The 17,642-nt window shown below is 37.0% G+C and overlaps 1 protein-coding gene across 1 annotated transcript in view; it reads left to right on the forward strand.

Annotated features, from left to right (window-relative positions):
• The first annotated feature begins 6,688 nt into the window (after positions 1-6,688).
• Positions 6,689-17,642, forward strand: part of mast1b (microtubule associated serine/threonine kinase 1b) — a 38,460-nt gene continuing 27,506 nt past the window's right edge. Inside the window, exons 1-2 of the mRNA XM_084125940.1 lie at positions 6,689-6,945; positions 15,601-15,629. Of these exons, the coding sequence (XP_083982066.1) occupies positions 6,907-6,945; positions 15,601-15,629 (68 nt within the window). The 5' untranslated portion in view covers positions 6,689-6,906. The remainder of the gene's footprint in view (positions 6,946-15,600; positions 15,630-17,642) is intronic.

Here is a 17,642-nt window from a genome sequence, read left to right on the forward strand (position 1 = left end):
GTAAATTGACTTACAAAATTTTTATTTCCTTTATTTCAAGGCTACTCAAATATAGTGATAAGTTAAAATATACCTTAAATGATTAAGGTATCATTAAAACCTTAAAAAAACTAAAAAAAAAAAAAAACTAAAAAAAAATTACTTAGCAGAGGCTGTCTTTTGATATTGTACCTTAACCTTTAAAAGAAACTGTATATATTTGTACCTTTTAATGCTTGGGGACATATATGTACCTTTTTGACCCTCAACAAGAAATGGACTCCTGCTGTACCCCTATTTCTGACAGTGTACTTTTTAGTTCAATGGAGTTAGAAAAATAAATTCAAGTTACATATTTTGCTCAGGTAAATTTATCTTTTTGATTTTGCAAATCCAGACAAAAATACTGTTTCTTTTTGCAGTAACGTCAACAAATAAAGTGTTCGTCACAATACGAACATGTTCCACAAAGTCGTTTTCAACAGTAAATCTATTGTTTTAGCATTTCAAACCCCTCAGACGTTCTCTTTGTGAAATGTCCTTGAACATTTGCTTGTGTTGACGCTTTGATGTTTCGTTTTCCAGTATAATGACACAGTTTAAGTGTGATGTAAGTCCCTGCGGGTGCTGAATGACAGTAAAGTCAGTTGTTCTCGTGATCAGCACCATGGACAGAGATGGAGATGAACACAAACTACAGCTACTGTACTGTTGCTTCTGCTTGAGCGCAAAACTAGTGGATTATAAACCAGCATCCAAAGCTAGAGCCCTGTTTTTCTAGTAAAACTTAGCATAGATTTATGCTTTGAAAAAAAAACTATTAGTCAAATTGAGGGGGAAAAATAAATTGAATGTATTGTATTGAAGCAAATGCATCGTTTTGACTTAAAATATGTTTTTAAAAATTATAAATAACCCAACTAATAGCACATTTCCTACTGTGGGTTATTTTAACCCAATTTCTGGGTTATTACTAATATAACACAACAATGTTAAAAAATGACCTAACATAGTGACCCGATATGTGTAACCCAGCGGTTGGATTAAAAAAACAAAACAAACGTGTTTTACTTTGTAGTACTGAAATGTTTTTATAGTACATTTGCATGTCAAATTCATGAGATTTAAGTTTTTAACCATGGATGATGATCATAAAACTAATTTATTAATAATGAATATCTTTGTTTAGTTTTCAGATTGGCAGCAAATTTGGCTCGCTTTAAAGCATAAACCTCAACAAAATAGCATATTTTAGTAATCATCATAAATAAGGAATCTCTCAAACACTCAAAATACATCCTGTGAAAACCATTTTGAAAGAGGACATCGCGTTACCATTGAATTGGTATTTTAAAATCTTTTAGCGGGTTCAATTTTTGTGATATCAACCTCAAATTTGGAACACAACTAGATTGACACAGCTTAGATTTTTTAGCAATTCTAGAGCCAAACTATTGTAAAACATATATTTTGTATAAAAAATGCACATCACTACATTTGCTGTACAGTAAACATCAACGTCTAAAACTTTTTTTTACACTTTTATTTTTCGAAGTGTATTCGAAAATTTGGTAGTGATGCATTCAGCACAATCTTGTGTCCCTGTATACAATACAACTGACCTATTATAGTAATCGCCATCAATATCTTCTGAGAAGAGTTTCAAGATACCGGAACACAGATACAGTGAATCATTAGAGTCATGTGATTTAACCATGACTTATTGATGAGTCTGTCTGCAATGGTGTCACTATAGGATGATAGTGTGTCAAACGCTTAGCAGTCGATATCTTTTCACATCTGCTTCTATGTTGGACACCCCACGGGACGCTGTTCAGTTTGATGTTTTAGAGAAGAGCAGATGCTCCGGACACCATGTGTTATTAAAGTAATGTGCTTTCCAAACAAAATATATTGCCACTGTAAACATGTAGGGCACTGTAATATGATAATATGTACTAATGAAATGTGAAACAAAACTCAGTATACAACAGTAGTCTGACACATTATCATCACATTACCTCATTATGTTTCATGTTTATTTCAGCAAACAAGTTCTCATCCTTTGAGTCTTTTTTCTTTCTTTCTTTTCTAAAAAATAGAAAATGCTTTTTTCCTGAAGCAAGCTTTTCTTCTTTATTTGGTAATATCTATTTGAAGAAAGCATGAACAAATTCAAAACAAATTTTGTATAAATAACAAAATGAAGTGTCCTACAAAATATTTATCCATTTAAGCTTGTTTTGGAAAGATTAAACCTGAACATTTCATATACCTGTGAATTTTGTGGACTGGAAAAAAAGTAATAATTTTGCTTTGTTTTACCATATTATTTACTAATGATTATTTTGGAAGGATTTAGAAACCTATATTAACAGAAAAAAAAAAAAAAAATATATATATATATATATATATATATATATATATAAATTTTTTTTTTTTTGGTGGTTGTTTTTTCAGAATGAATCTCTGAAAAGTAAAGAAGAATACATTATACAATTATTTATTTTATTAGGAAAATGCCATATGCATAAAAAGCAAACCAAATTTTCACATTATATAAATTTGATTAAATTAACTTTTGGAACAAACTAAAAAAAAAAAAATGCAAAAAACTTTGCTGAATGTTATGTATTTTTTCTTCTCTTTCTAATTTTATTAAAAATATGACTATTTAATACCTCTTGTTCTTGTAGCATTGAATAAAAAAATAAAAAACAAGAAAAGTTCATTGCATTGCATTGCTTACTTTGGCAGATCTCAGAAAATGCTCTGCATGCTGCAGTGACAGAAATCTGCTGTCGTGTGTCATGCAGCATCTGTGAATCAGGGATCAGTGAATGAGATCAGTCAGATCAGGCCTGATCCCGGCGCAGCGTCTGGCCTGTACGGATGAGTGATGTCAGTTGGTATAAGAACAGCGAATCCTCTGCTGCTCAGTAATGCACAAGGCTCCTGCACTCCCGTTCTGATCCTAGTGTCAATGAAAACATGAAGACATTTAGCACAGAATCAGACCTTTTCTAATTCTGTCATCTTACGCTTTTCATGTGAAGTTCCTCTGTGGTATTAGGAGCTCATCAGGACAAACTGGTTCCTGTTCTGAAGACAGTCATAATGTGTAAATGGTGTGAGAGATGACTTCTTGACTGAGTTGTAGGACTGATGCTGAACTGTCTGGACCAAGAGAGGGCTACTCTCTGAGAAAACAGAGGAAATTAACATTTGAACTCTCTCTTGCAAAATCAGCATCCCCATCCAAGATGCAACCTCAATCACAGTCAATCTCCTCAGTATTGTCTTAATCTACATTTCCTTTCCTTCCCCCATTTCTTCTCTCCACATGCAACTCTTGGAGTGGCCCTCTAAATAGTATAGTCAATGACCTCTGTCCAGTGACTAGCGAATTTGTGATCATTGGATCTGCATTAAATGTCCGGCGCGAGACCCTAAGCGACATTGGTATCCAAATGAACTAGTCTAATAAGAGTCAAGAGTTAAATAGAATAATCAAGTGTCTAGATAAATTACCATAGAAATTACCAATAACCAATTGGCATTTCAACCTAAATTCGAGGTTGCGATAAAATAGAGTCAGATAAAAGTAAATTGGAATTAAACTACTTCGCCACACTGAAAAAACAGAATGCGCAGTAATCCTTCACCTGCTTATCGGAAACCGTTGTTGGGTCAGTTGGGCGGGACTCACAAAATCTATTGACCCCATTCTACATCTGAACATTTCTAGCTCAAACGTGCTTTATAAGGCGAGAATGAACCTCATTGGTTCTTGCCGAAGCTCAAACTTGCTGCGTAACACGAGAATGAACATCATTGGTTCTTGCAGAAGCTCAAACGTGCTGCGTAACACGAGAATGAACCTCATTGGTTCTTGCAGAAGCTCAAACGTGCTGCGTAACACGAGAATGAACCTCATTGGTTTTTGCTGAAGCTCAAACGTGCTTTATAAGGCGAGAATGAACCTCATTGGTTCTTGCCGAAGCTCAAACATTCTTTGTAATGCGAGAATGAACCTCAATAGTTCTTGCCGAAGCTCAAACGTGCTGCGTAACACGAGAATGAACCTCATTGGTTCTTGCCGAAGCTCAAACGTGCTTTATAAGGCGAGAATGAACCTCATTGGTTCTTGCCGAAGCTCAAACATTCTTTGTAATGCGAGAATGAACCTCAATAGTTCTTACCGAAGCTCAAACGTGCTTTGTAATGCGAGAATGAACCTCATTGGTTCTTGCCGAAGCTCAAACATTCTTTGTAATGCGAGAATGAACCTCAATAGTTCTTGCCGAAGCTCAAACGTGCTGCGTAACACGAGAATGAACCTCATTGGTTCTTGCTGAAGCTCAAACGTGCTGCGTAACACGAGAATGAACCTCATTGGTTCTTGCCGAAGCTCAAACGTGCTTTATAAGGCGAGAATGAACCTTATTGGTTCTTGCCGAAGCTCAAACATTCTTTGTAATGCGAGAATGAACCTCAATAGTTCTTGCCGAAGCTCAAACGTGCTTTATAAGGCGAGAATGAACCTCAATGGTTCTTGCAGAAGCTCAAACGTGCTTTGTAATGCGAGAATGATCCTCATTGGTTCTTATTGAAGCTCAAACGTGCTTTGTAATGCGAGAATGAACCTCATTGGTTCTTATTGAAGCTCAAACGTGCTGCGTAACACGAGAATGAACCTCATTGGTTCTTGCCGAAGCTCAAACATTCTTTGTAATGCGAGAATGAACCTCAATAGTTCTTGCCGAAGCTCAAACGTGCTGCGTAACACGAGAATGAACCTCATTGGTTCTTGCTGAAGCTCAAACGTGCTTTGTAATGCGAGAATGATCCTCATTGGTTCTTATTGAAGCTCAAACGTGCTGCGTAACACGAGAATAAACCTCATTGGTTCTTGCTGAAGCTCAAACGTGCTTTGTAATGCGAGAATGATCCTCATTGGTTCTTATTGAAGCTCAAACGTGCTGCGTAACACGAGAATGAACCTCATTGGTTCTTGCTGAAGCTCAAACGTGCTTTGTAATGCGAGAATGAACCTCATTGGTTCTTATTGAAGCTCAAACGTGCTGCGTAACACGAGAATTAACCTCATTGGTTCTTGCCGAAGCTCAAACGTGCTTTGTAATGCGAGAATGAACCTCATTGGTTCTTATTGAAGCTCAAACGTGCTGCGTAACACGAGAATTAACCTCATTGGTTCTTGCCGAAGCTCAAACGTGCTTTGTAACACGAGAAAGAACCTCATTGGTTCTTGCCGAAGCTCAAACGTGCTTTATAAGGCGAGAATGAACCTCATTGGTTCTTGCCGAAGCTCAAACATTCTTTGTAATGCGAGAATGAACCTCAATAGTTCTTGCCGAAGCTCAAACGTGCTTTGTAATGCGAGAATGAACCTCATTGGTTCTTATTGAAGCTCAAACGTGCTGCGTAACACGAGAATGAACCTCATTGGTTCTTGCTGAAGCTCAAACGTGCTGCGTAACACGAGAATGAACCTCATTGGTTCTTGCCGAAGCTCAAACGTGCTTTATAAGGCAAGAATGAACCTCAATGGTTCTTGCAGAAGCTCAAACGTGCTGCGTAACACGAGAATGAACCTCATTGGTTCTTGCTGAAGCTCAAACGTGCTTTATAAGGCGAGAATGAACCTCATTGGTTCTTGCCGAAGCTCAAACATTCTTTGTAATGCGAGAATGAACCTCAATAGTTCTTGCCGAAGCTCAAACGTGCTGCGTAACACGAGAATGAACATCATTGGTTCTTGCAGAAGCTCAAACGTGCTGCGTAACACGAGAATGAACCTCATTGGTTCTTGCAGAAGCTCAAACGTGCTGCGTAACACGAGAATGAACCTCATTGGTTCTTGCTGAAGCTCAAACGTGCTTTATAAGGCGAGAATGAACCTCATTGGTTCTTGCCGAAGCTCAAACATTCTTTGTAATGCAAGAATGAACCTCAATAGTTCTTGCCGAAGCTCAAACGTGCTGCGTAACACGAGAATGAACCTCATTGGTTCTTATTGAAGCTCAAACGTGCTGCGTAACACGAGAATGAACCTCATTGGTTCTTGCCGAAGCTCAAACGTGCTTTATAAGGCGAGAATGAACCTCAATAGTTCTTGCCGAAGCTCAAACGTGCTGCGTAACACGAGAATGAACCTCATTGGTTCTTGCTGAATTTCAAACGTGCTGCGTAACACGAGAATGAACCTCAATGGTTCTTGCTGAAGCTCAAACGTGCTTTGTAATGCGAGAATGAACCTCACTGGTTCTTGAGGAAGCTAAAATGTAACACATGAGAACGGACTTCTCATGTAAAGATGCTTGAGCTCCATTTACCACATGTGTGAATAAAAGCCTAATTCAATCTCTTCATCATAAAAAGTGATCGAGCCTCTAAACCACTAAATTAATACAGATTAGCGTTGAACGAAAGTCTTATGGGTTTGGAACGACACGAGAGTGAGTAATGACAGCATTTTCATTTTTGGGTGAACTATCCCTGTAAAATCCCCGAGAGAGGATGACATGAATGAACAACACTAAGAGAGAGAGTGAGAGAGAGAGAGAGAGAGAGAGAGAGACGGGGATTTTGATGCTGATGCTAAAATGAACGGACGCGCTCGCAGCGAATCATTCGTGTTGATCTCGCGCACGTTCATTTATGACGTCACGAGCGTGCGGTCGTGAGTGAGTCGAGCGTTGAGCGTTCAGACTCTTCTCTGGGATGCGATTGTTGTGATCCTGTGAATCCTCCTCCTCCAGCCTCTCAGATACGCGATATGAGCTGGATAACGATGAACACGAAACGCGTGGCGTCCTGATAACAAAGTCTCGATGGACCCGAGCGGACTGAGGCTCCTCTGATCCACACAATAGCAGCAAAAGCAGCATCTTTAACGGACACGACATGGATGATTCGGGAATAATCAGGCGCAGGCGACTGCAGGTCAGATACACACATCCCTTCAGACTAATGTTTTCTGTACCATGGTAATACTGTGGTATTTGGTAATGTATATGGGGTATTCTTTGAAGTACTTCGGTGAATGAACATGGTAGTCGTTAAGTACCATGGTATTAATGTGTTTTTTAAACGTAGTATAGTAAAATCATGTTTTCTGGACATGTACCATGGTAATATTGTGGTATGCCATGTATATGGGGTATTCTTTTAAGTACAATGGTGTAAGAATATGGTAAACATTCAGTACTATGGTATAGCCTATATAAAAAACCCATGATGTTTCTGTCTGAAACAGTCTGATTGGACCATATTAGGACAGTCTAACCAATGGGGAGTGGTATTATTTGAAATACCATGGTGAATGAACATGGTAGTCATTCAGTACCATGGTATTAGTGTGTGTTCTAAACATGTAACATTACTATAGTGAAATCATGTTTTCTGGGTACGTGCCATGATAATATTGTGGTTTTTCGCCATACTTACCATGGTATTCTTTGAGATTCCTTGAAGTAACATGGTATAAAATAAATATGTTAAACATTCAGTACTACGGTATCAAAAATAGCATGGTATTACTAGTATTAATAGCATCTGATACTCTGACTAGAACATAGGCTATAGCCTAATGACAGTCTAACCAATGGAGAGTGGTATTCTGTGAAATACCATGGTAAATATGCATTATAATCACCTTGGTGTGTATCAGTGTACGATGGTATAAGTGTGTACTGTCTTAGTGTGTGACATGCACTATAGTAAGTAGTACCATGTTTTCTGGACATGTACAATGGTAATACTGTGGTTTTTTGACCATGTATAGGGGTAATACCATGGTATTCTTTAAAGTACCTTGTATCTGATTGGACCACATAAGGACAGTTTTATCAAGTGAGTGTGGTGGTATTCTTTGAAATACCATGGTAAACTAATATGGTAATCATTCAGTATCTTGGTATTAGTGTGTTTTTCTGTATTTTTGCTATAGTAATAAATATGTTTTTCGGCAGTACCTTGGATTTGTATTTAATTAATACTGTGGTATTTGAATGTGTTGCATTGTTACAGTATAAATGCCATCTGACGGTATTTGTTTGTAAGGTGAAAATAATTCAGCTGCTTTAACATTTAGGAGCTCTGAGCCGTGATGATGATGAGACGTTTGCTTGTGTGTGTGTGTGTGTGTGTGTTCAGTATCTTATCTGAATTCTTTGCTTTGCTGGGACGGGTGTGTGTGTGTCGACATCAGAATCCGCTTGTGTATCTAGAGTTTCACAATCAGTCTGATATGATATCACAGACACACACACACACACACACACACACACACACACACACAGACACACTCACACACACACACACACACACACACACACACACACACACACTCTCATCAGTAGAGAGACGTTCATGAAGTCTGAGACATGATAAGAAAGAGAGAGACGGACGGTCTGTGTGTTATCTGAGAATTTCAGCCCAAAATCAACCATACAAACACAACAATACACAATTCTTTGTGTTCATTCTGCATACATCATTTTCATGACAATTAAGCACATTTTTGTCATTATTGCAATGCAAAAGAATGATCATTACTAAAATACAGTAAGAAAAAATTATTTAATCTAAAAAAATATATATTTTATTTTGGTTAAATCAGGAAAAATTAAATGCAGCACAACAAACACTGCCAGCCATTTTACAATTAAAAATAATATATCAGTATCAGTTCCAGAGATTATCTGACATTTACAGTAATGAGGACTCGGGATAAAATGTGTCATTCAAAAATATCACACCAAATTGTATCATAAAGTACGAAGATAAACCATATTTCAACATGCACACAGGCTACATTTTATGACCATGCAAACATTTAGGATCAGTATTCTAATTTACAGTAATGAGAATTTGGGATGACATGTGTTAAACTGTCATAAAAAATGTCAGAATGCAAAAGAAAAAAATCTTAATGGTCCTAAAATAGGCTTGATTTATGCAGAATATAATTGCTTGGCATTGTGTGTGACTGTTTTTCAGACATGTGACACATTTTTTGCTCTGTGTGAGAATAATTGCTCTCCACCGTTTGTGTCCGTGTCCCTCGGGTGTCTTCTGTGCGTCGCACACACACATTGTGTCGGTTATTCAGTTAACACCCTCCTCCCGCTGCACTGTCGCTGCCATATGGTGCAACACCGTCTCAGAGGTCAAAGGTCACTCCCATCATGCAGCAGGGCACCGCGTGCACATTGCAGGAGTGTTTTAGCATGCGGCTCATCAGTTGCCTACTTTTATCATCATTTCTGATGATATTTTTAGTGATGCATCAAAATGATTTTTTTTTTTACCAAAAGACCAAAACCACAATTTTTAATTTGAAAATAACGTGTGTGTTTTTTTTCAATGATCAATTCATTAATGAAATTTATTTCATAATCAACACTCAAATAATTTAGTTTTACAAACATTTAAATTGCAGTTTTTATAGTTTTTAATAACATACATATGTTTCAGTCTGAAATATAGCCTAGATATTTAAATGGTGGCTGTAATCATTTTCATCACAGATTTATTCAAACATATACATTTTATATTATAAATATAGGCTAATATTTGTTCAAGTCACTTTCGTCGGAGGAAGGTGGCGATGGATCGTCACACAAAAATACAGCGAGGTTTTTAACTCTAAACTTCTAGAAAATGAAGAACAAAGAATGTGTGCATCAGGTGTGTTTTGCTTTTTCATTCATGAAGGCACTTTAAACTTTATCGTTACATATTATATTATATGTTATAGATGTTATATTACAATGCTATTATATGGCAGCTATAGCTTATTTTATTGTAAATTATAAAAGCGTGACAATGTCACTGCTAAATACCTGTTAGATGTCACTAACAGGTATAGTAATATATATATAATTAATCTTTAATGCTCCTATAAAGAGTTATTTTTCCAGCCAACTAACAAGCTATGGACACTGAATGGCTTTAGAAATATTGCTGTAGAAATGTTTTTAATGTTAACTGATTTGGTTGACTAATGTTAACAAATTAAACCTTATTGTAAAGTTTACCTTACTGTAAATTCATCGAAATATCCGTATCTTACCCTTGTTCCCTTTGTTTCTATAGCCGATGTGTCCCACCAGCATTTCTGCGCTAATTTACTAGTATATCTTTCTTTAAATAAAATTTCCACAACACAACTTCTTAAACTCTATAAATTTTACAAATTAATATTGTTTTGTTGTAATTTAAGGAAGTATTTCTTTAAAACGGTTCATCAGACTTATGTAAATCTGCTGGTTTCTCAGAAAAACGTTATTTGTTTTAATCATTTAAATTAATGAATAATTTTTTTTTACAAACATTTTCATTAAAAACGTACTACAAATTGTTGTTGAAATAAAACTTTTTTAACCAATTTTTTTTTTTCAGCGTAGCTTTCCTGAGATAGAATTAAATGTATTTTTATATGGTTTTCACCATTTTTGGAGCTTGACTGCATCCGTCCTCGTGTTCGTTTCTCCAGTAGATTTCCGTAAGTCTGGCCGTTCTCGTTTAATCACTGAAGGCATCTGATGCACATTTTCTCCTGATGCAGAGAAGCCATTAGGAAAAATAGTTGGAGGAAATCCCGAAAATCCCAGCAGAAGGCGCAGCGATAACTCTCAGGCTGTTTTGCGTGCTGTTGGCTGGCACGCGGGCGAGACGCTCTTAGGTTAATGACGCTCAGATTATAGGGTTGGCGCAGTAAATGATGGGTTTGCACCAAACGGTGGGCAGGAGGCCCAGCTTGTGCCATTTCATTAAAGCTCAGACTGCTTTTCAGCCCGTCGTCATTCAGCCGGATCATCTGCAAGTAGAGTTAATGATGATCAGACTCTGTTCAGCTCGTGTTGAAGAGAGAAATATAATATGTAGAAGCAGATTTTTTACATTTTCTAAAGAAAGTGGTGCTTAAGATGGTTGTTAGGATGTTGATTAAGATTAGTGGTTTCTTGGGGGATTATGGGTGGTTGGCAAGCAGACCAAATAACTCTGTGATTATTATGGTCTGTTTATTCACCGTCTCCCCTACATTTAGATAGTTGGGCAAACACATTTTTGTCTCAGTGCATGCATTGTCTTAGTCTGGCAGCGCCGCCGCTAGCTTAGCTTAGCATAATGAATGGAATCCTTTGTTGCCGGATAGCATGTCGTGAGTAAAAGTGATAAAAAAATAATCCTTCTTGTGGCCTGCATATTCACAACGAGTACAAATAGCAATGCAGATTAAGACTAGGCGATTTCCTAGGCAGATATTGACTTGGGACTATATTGGGGTGAATCACTGATATCTTGGGCGCAGAGATATCACGCAACACCTGAAAACCGCTATCTCTGCACCCAAGATATCTGATATCTCTGCGCCCAAGTAGCAGTGCTTCGCCTGTGCTTTATATGTCTTTATATGTAAGGCATTATAAAAGTATTTTAATGAATTAATTATGTCTTTAATGCACCTTATAATTGTAACCACAGTTATAATAGTTATATACTCATTGTTACACCTTTATAAAGTATAAAGCATTAAAACACATAAGAAACAACCAATTGCAGATGTAACAATACATCTGTAAATATTATAATGCATTTTAAATTTGGTTGCAATTATTTATGAAAAGATATAATGCAGTAGTATACATAAAGGCTGTTACCAAATTATCAAACGGTTTATAATTCCTCCATATGTTATTGTGATAATTAATTGCGATAATTTGCTTTAAAACCCCTGTCTAATCTTTTCTAACTGTGTAATATTTGAACGCATCTCTCAGGCTTCGGGCTCGTGCTCCATTACTGCATCTGAAGTGCTTTGCTCGACGGATCTCTGCTCAGAGTTTGTTCTCGTTCGGCTCCATCTGTCCACTCCAGTTCGCCGGGCTACTCTTCTCCTCCGCAGGCAGGGTTTCTGGGAAGCTTTTACAGCATTTAAGGACGGAAACTCAATTACTGGCTAAAATTAAACACGTGAGTCACAGTGAAACAAACAGTGCCACGTCTTTCTCCAGAAAAACAAGAGATGAGCCACAGCCTTCTGTTGCTCTACACGGAAGGATAATTTAATGAAGAGAACGCCTCGTGAATTTATAATGACGAAACGAATACATGTTTTCATCGCCAGATGTTTTGGTATAATCATCATAAAACAGACTTACTCTTCACTTCAACCCTCAGTAAGATTAATTCAGTCTGTGTTGACAAAACTATTTACTGTACAACGTTAATGAGAAAGATAAATGAGTATCAACAGCAGTAGCAATAACAGTGTACCAGATAGATTTCTCCAAGACCAACACAGCAAAATCCCCAGTGTTAAATTAACACTCTCAGTGTTTATATGAGTCCACTCTCAGAGTGTTTTAAGAAACACTGAAGCTGTGTTAAAGTTAATGAGATAATAAGTGATTAATTGAGTGATGATTGAGCATTATTGAAGACACCTGATGTTAACAAGCAGAATCACTGAAGGAGAAATTCGTAGTTGGTGTGTCACCATTATGGTGATCGGTGTTTGCTTTAGTTGGGCTGTTGACCCTTACTTTTTAACTTTAGATTTTGTTTGGCTTCTGTTTTGTTTTGGCTTCAATTTAACACTGGGGATTTTGCTGTGAAACATATCAACATTGTCATATCCATTACCTTTCCAAACACTTGAGTTGTCATGACAAAAATGATATTTGGAAATATGGCTTTGCCATTTTGTTTTATGGTACTTACTGTAGAAAGCACTTTAAAAACAACAGAATGACGCTGGGAAAAATGTCATGCAGCTAAAGATCAGTGCAGTGTGAGAGTATATGTTGACATGTGTGCTGTAATACTCGTGGGGTTGTGATCTCTCATGGTATTTACAGTATAATTGACCTGTGGGGTCAGTCAGAGAGCGCTTCACCACAGTCGATAGAGACGGAGCCTGAGCCACAGCTTTTAAGAGCCTCTGGAGGGATTATTCACAGGGTGACCCGATGTTAACGTGTCAGCAGCACACACCGGCACACTTTACCAGAGCCTGTGTTGTCACGGAAACACACACTTTTATTGATGATCAATAAGAAACATGGAAGCAGACTTGAGCGCAGTGGTGCGGCTTTTGACCAGTCAGTCAATGCAAGATTAGCATCTTCTGTTGCTGAATAATAATGCTAAAAATACAGCACTTCTGAAAATGACTTTTCCTTTCTTATTGTCATAAATGAAGATGTTGAAGGCCACCTTCAGCCCTGCTGAGCTTTAATATGCGAAAACCTTCTGAAACATTTAGAAAAATGTTTTTGTTGATTTTTTATTTATTTTATTTTTAGCTGTTCACAAAATCTGTTTATTTTTGTAATATTTTTGATCAGGTGAATCTCATGACGACATCTCTAGGTAATTGTTCGCCTCAAAACACACTTTTAACTTAAAAGCTTTCATTGCTTTTTGCTTCTTATGTTACTAGGGGGGGGGGGAAAGACAATTCTATGACCATGTATATATAGGCCTATTTCAATCATGACAACTTTTAACATGTTATTAAATATGGCAATGCTAATGTATGCTGCTGCTGTTGATTAGCCTATTGCTGTTTCTGCAGAGCAATTATGAACATACTACTGTTAATAGATAAACAGACATACATAAATCCTGTATCAGATCTAGGCAGGTGGAGCTGGGGAGGTGGAGGGTCCCAGCAAACAAAGATGAAACTTACAGCAAACACTGAAGCAGACAGATGTTGAGCAAGCAATCTCATTGGCTATGGGATCAGCAGAAGCCAATCAGCTTGTGCGATGATGTGGTTATGATGTGATTGCAGAATGCATGTAAAGGACTGATCAGCCGGCGCCCTCTAGAGTTTCAGGACTGAACTATAGGTTGCAACATTATTTTCATGCACATTTTTGCCAAAAACATTGTATTACTGTAATGTGCCTGGATGGTTGGATGTTTCACTTTTGAGTTTATGTAATGCTAATAATCTCAATAATGATTCTCATAACTGTAATATTGTTATTATTATCAAATTAGTATTATAGGCAGTAACATACCAATATGTTTACGTATTTTACAATTCAAATTTATATGTCTGATTTTTGCATTCCAGCAACGTGAATTTGAAGGTAAAATGTTTAGTTGACATGAAAATAATATCACAATGCAAAACTCTTAATGGAACATTTCTTTATGCAACATTTATGTTCTTATTTTCTGCTGTGGTGAAATACCTGGACATGATCTTGACAGGTTTCATCTCTAGATGAGATGAGGCACAACATTCATTCTGAAAGCACACACACACACACACACACACACACACACACACACACACACACACGTGCCCAAGGACATTTGAGCGCTCCTATTGATTAGTGATCAATGTCAATTGATGCTAACAGTGTTTGTTGATTAAAGCTGCTGCAAGCTTTATTTGTTGAGTAACATAACGTGCATAAATGTTATATTTATTTTGTTATAATATAGTTGTCTAAAGGTGACAGCGGCCTATGTTCAGCAAAAGCTTTTATGCTGAAATTGTGTGTTTGCTATGGAAAGCTGGTTTCCACCACAGAATGAAAAATAAAAAGGTAATTGCGACTTTTTATCTCACAATTCTGACATTTGTCTTGCAATTGCAAGTTTTAGATCTTAGTTTAGAGTTTATATCTGACAATTCTGAGAAAAAAATCATTGGGAGTTTAGAAATGTCTTAATTTCTTTCTCAATTCGCATTTATCTTTTTTATTTTTTTCCTGGCGGAAACCAGCTTCCATAGTTTGCTGACAAATCAATCACAATAAGACCACGGACATGAATTAAGAAAGTAAAGAGTAACTTCTGAATCTGTTTGGAGGTTCAGATCAGTTTAACATGAACGGCGTGTTGTTTCTCTGGGTCTGACTGAACATCTGCTGAAGTTCTGCAGTGAGAGACACAGAGTCTGTCAGTAAGATGAATGAGAGGATATTATGAGGTTCAATCACAGACATACAGCGAGAGAAATGAAGCATGGGAACGCTGCCAGAACAACATCAGCTTCCCTCTGTACATGCCAAGTGTGTTGAGTTTGTTTGTTCCAGTGTTTTGTCCACAGAAACCGAACAGACGGTTTCATTTGCAGTTTTCGGGAAAATGTGACAAAACCTTTTCAAAAACAAATTTAGTGACATTCACACGCCTTACATTAAATATAGGCTATTAAATAGTTTCTGCCTTTATTTTCAACACTAGATCTATTGTTTGATCATTTAAACCCAACAAATTTAGTTTTGTCAGGTGTTTTGCTTGCAAAATTTGCTTTGTTAATGTTAATGTAAAAATGTATTGCTTTTTGTTAGTTCACGATTCTTATGATATATCAACTTTCGATAACACTTTAAAAATAAGGTTTCATTTTAAATAAGGTTTCATGTTAGCAAATGAGACCTTATTGTAAAGTGTTACTGTTAAGTGTTTGTGCCTCTGTCTTTGGCTTATTCTGGTGTTTTGTATCTAATTGAATGACATTATAAGTGTGTCTGAGATATTGTGTTTATTTCAAACTCCCGTCTGATCTCTGTCTTCTCTCTGTGTTTCTCCGTCTCCGTCCCGTCATCTTCGTCCCAGAAGGATCTTCCTCTGCCCCGTAAGAACAGCAGGTGAGTCCATTTTCAATGATAAGAAGAAGATAAATGATTCTTATGCATCTTTTTATTCAGATTACATGCATGTATCAGGGTTTGTGTTGAAAACCCCATAACAATTGAGAAACTTGAGTCCCATGTTTCCATCCAAAGTTGTGAATTCAAACTTCGGAATATTGCATAAAACAATTGCGAATAAAGCACAATTTCCATCCCATGTGTTCGAGAGCACAAAAAGGTTACTTCCGATGAAATTGTTTCAGAATATCTGTAATAAAAATGGAAGTTGCTGCCCTCGTGGAAGCCACTCTGTGGCTCTTTTGGGTCCTTTCGGATGCCTGGCGTTTGGGAATGCGATCATGTGAGGCGCTTCTGGGAGGAACAAAAACCAATTCATTCTCATGACAGAATTTGAGATTTGAGACATTTGAGATGCATTGCAGTGCGATTGGTCCACTGGTTTGTCCAGTTATCCAATCACATGACTTTGCCAATTGGTGATTGGCTCTTTTTTTTAGAAGGCGGGACTTATTCTACCATGTTGCACGTTGTTGCATTTCTTCCATTCATAATAATACGAGTGAAGTGTCTTTGTATATATAAAGTCTTTGGATTTATTCAGTAAATGTGTTCCCATCATAGTTTATCTGCATGTTGTCTTATTGAAAATTATTATTTTTTTAATATATGCACATCTTGGCGTTTCACAAACTGAACCCTTATGAAAATGTATCATGGTTACCTCTAATATACCAATGTACAGTTATGTTTCCATCCACTTATTTTTATGCAAATTTGAGGTTATCGCATAAAACAACGCTGGATTGAAACATAACTGTACATTGGTATATTAGAGGTAACCATGATACATTTTCATAAGGGTTTATTTATGTGCATAGCAAACTCAACCTGTCACTCTCTCTCTGTCCATTTCTCTAAAAGCTTTCCTTGTTCACTTAGATTTTTTTTTTGTTGTGATTCTTAGTTATATCATCCACCGTGACCTCTGGGAAAAAGCATATTGCACTTAAATTTAGAAACACACACACACACTCACTCAGGAGCATCTTATGAACGGATGCACCGCACCTGCTCCCCCTCTTTTAATGCTCGTCTTGGTATCATCCGCTGCCCTCGAGATTTTACCCAGAATTCCCCCCTGCACTCTGTTTTCCAGTGTGTGAGCAAAGCCAGACGCTCTAACCGTCCTCCATCTGATGCTGTTTGTGATGCGCACTGCTTATTTCCGAGCGTCTGCGTCGGCTTTGAGCTCTTGATCATGCAGGGCGACGTGTTTCGTCGCACTAAAAGGTGAAATGTTTTTAAAAATCTGTTTTAAATGCGATTTTACTACACATGAAGATGTCGCTGATGTCATTGTTTACCTGCAGCTGGTGACACACTAACTGAATGACCTCATTAATGCTGCGAGTTTAACATGTTAGTCAATCTTGTGATAGATGCATCTAATTTAATATTATATTTTTATGCAAATAGTGTATATATTATGGTGTTTCATATCTGAGCCACAAATAATGTTGTTTGACTCAAAATTAACAACATTTTACTCTGTTGAGGCTGGTGTTATTAGTCACAAAGGCCTGCAATTTTTTTTTTTACTCACATTTTTGAATACTTGTTGACCATTTGAATGCATTGGTGAATCACTGAATCATTAGCTTGCACTTTCTTACATCTTCTGAGGTTTAGTCTTAAATCCTCCATGTTGATGCTGAATGTCCCAGTAGAAAGATGTAAAGGTTGATGTCAGACCTCTAATAATGAAGTGTATGTTAATATTAGGAGGTACTGTAACCCTTTAAAGCTTGACATGAAATAATAGTCAGAAAAAAAAAAAAAAATGTTTTGTACCTGTAGACAACATATTTAAAAGATGTCTAGGTGCAGGTGAGTAATTCTAAATTAGAATGTTTCACTCGAATATTTAAAGAATTCAAACAAATTCAAAGAATTCATATTGGAATTCTAAAGATGTCAGTTGGGAGAAAATACTGTGAACAACAGATT

This window comes from Abramis brama (assembly GCF_963993115.1).
Source record: "Abramis brama genome assembly, chromosome: 1".
NCBI classification, from domain to species: Eukaryota; Metazoa; Chordata; class Actinopteri; order Cypriniformes; family Leuciscidae; genus Abramis; species Abramis brama.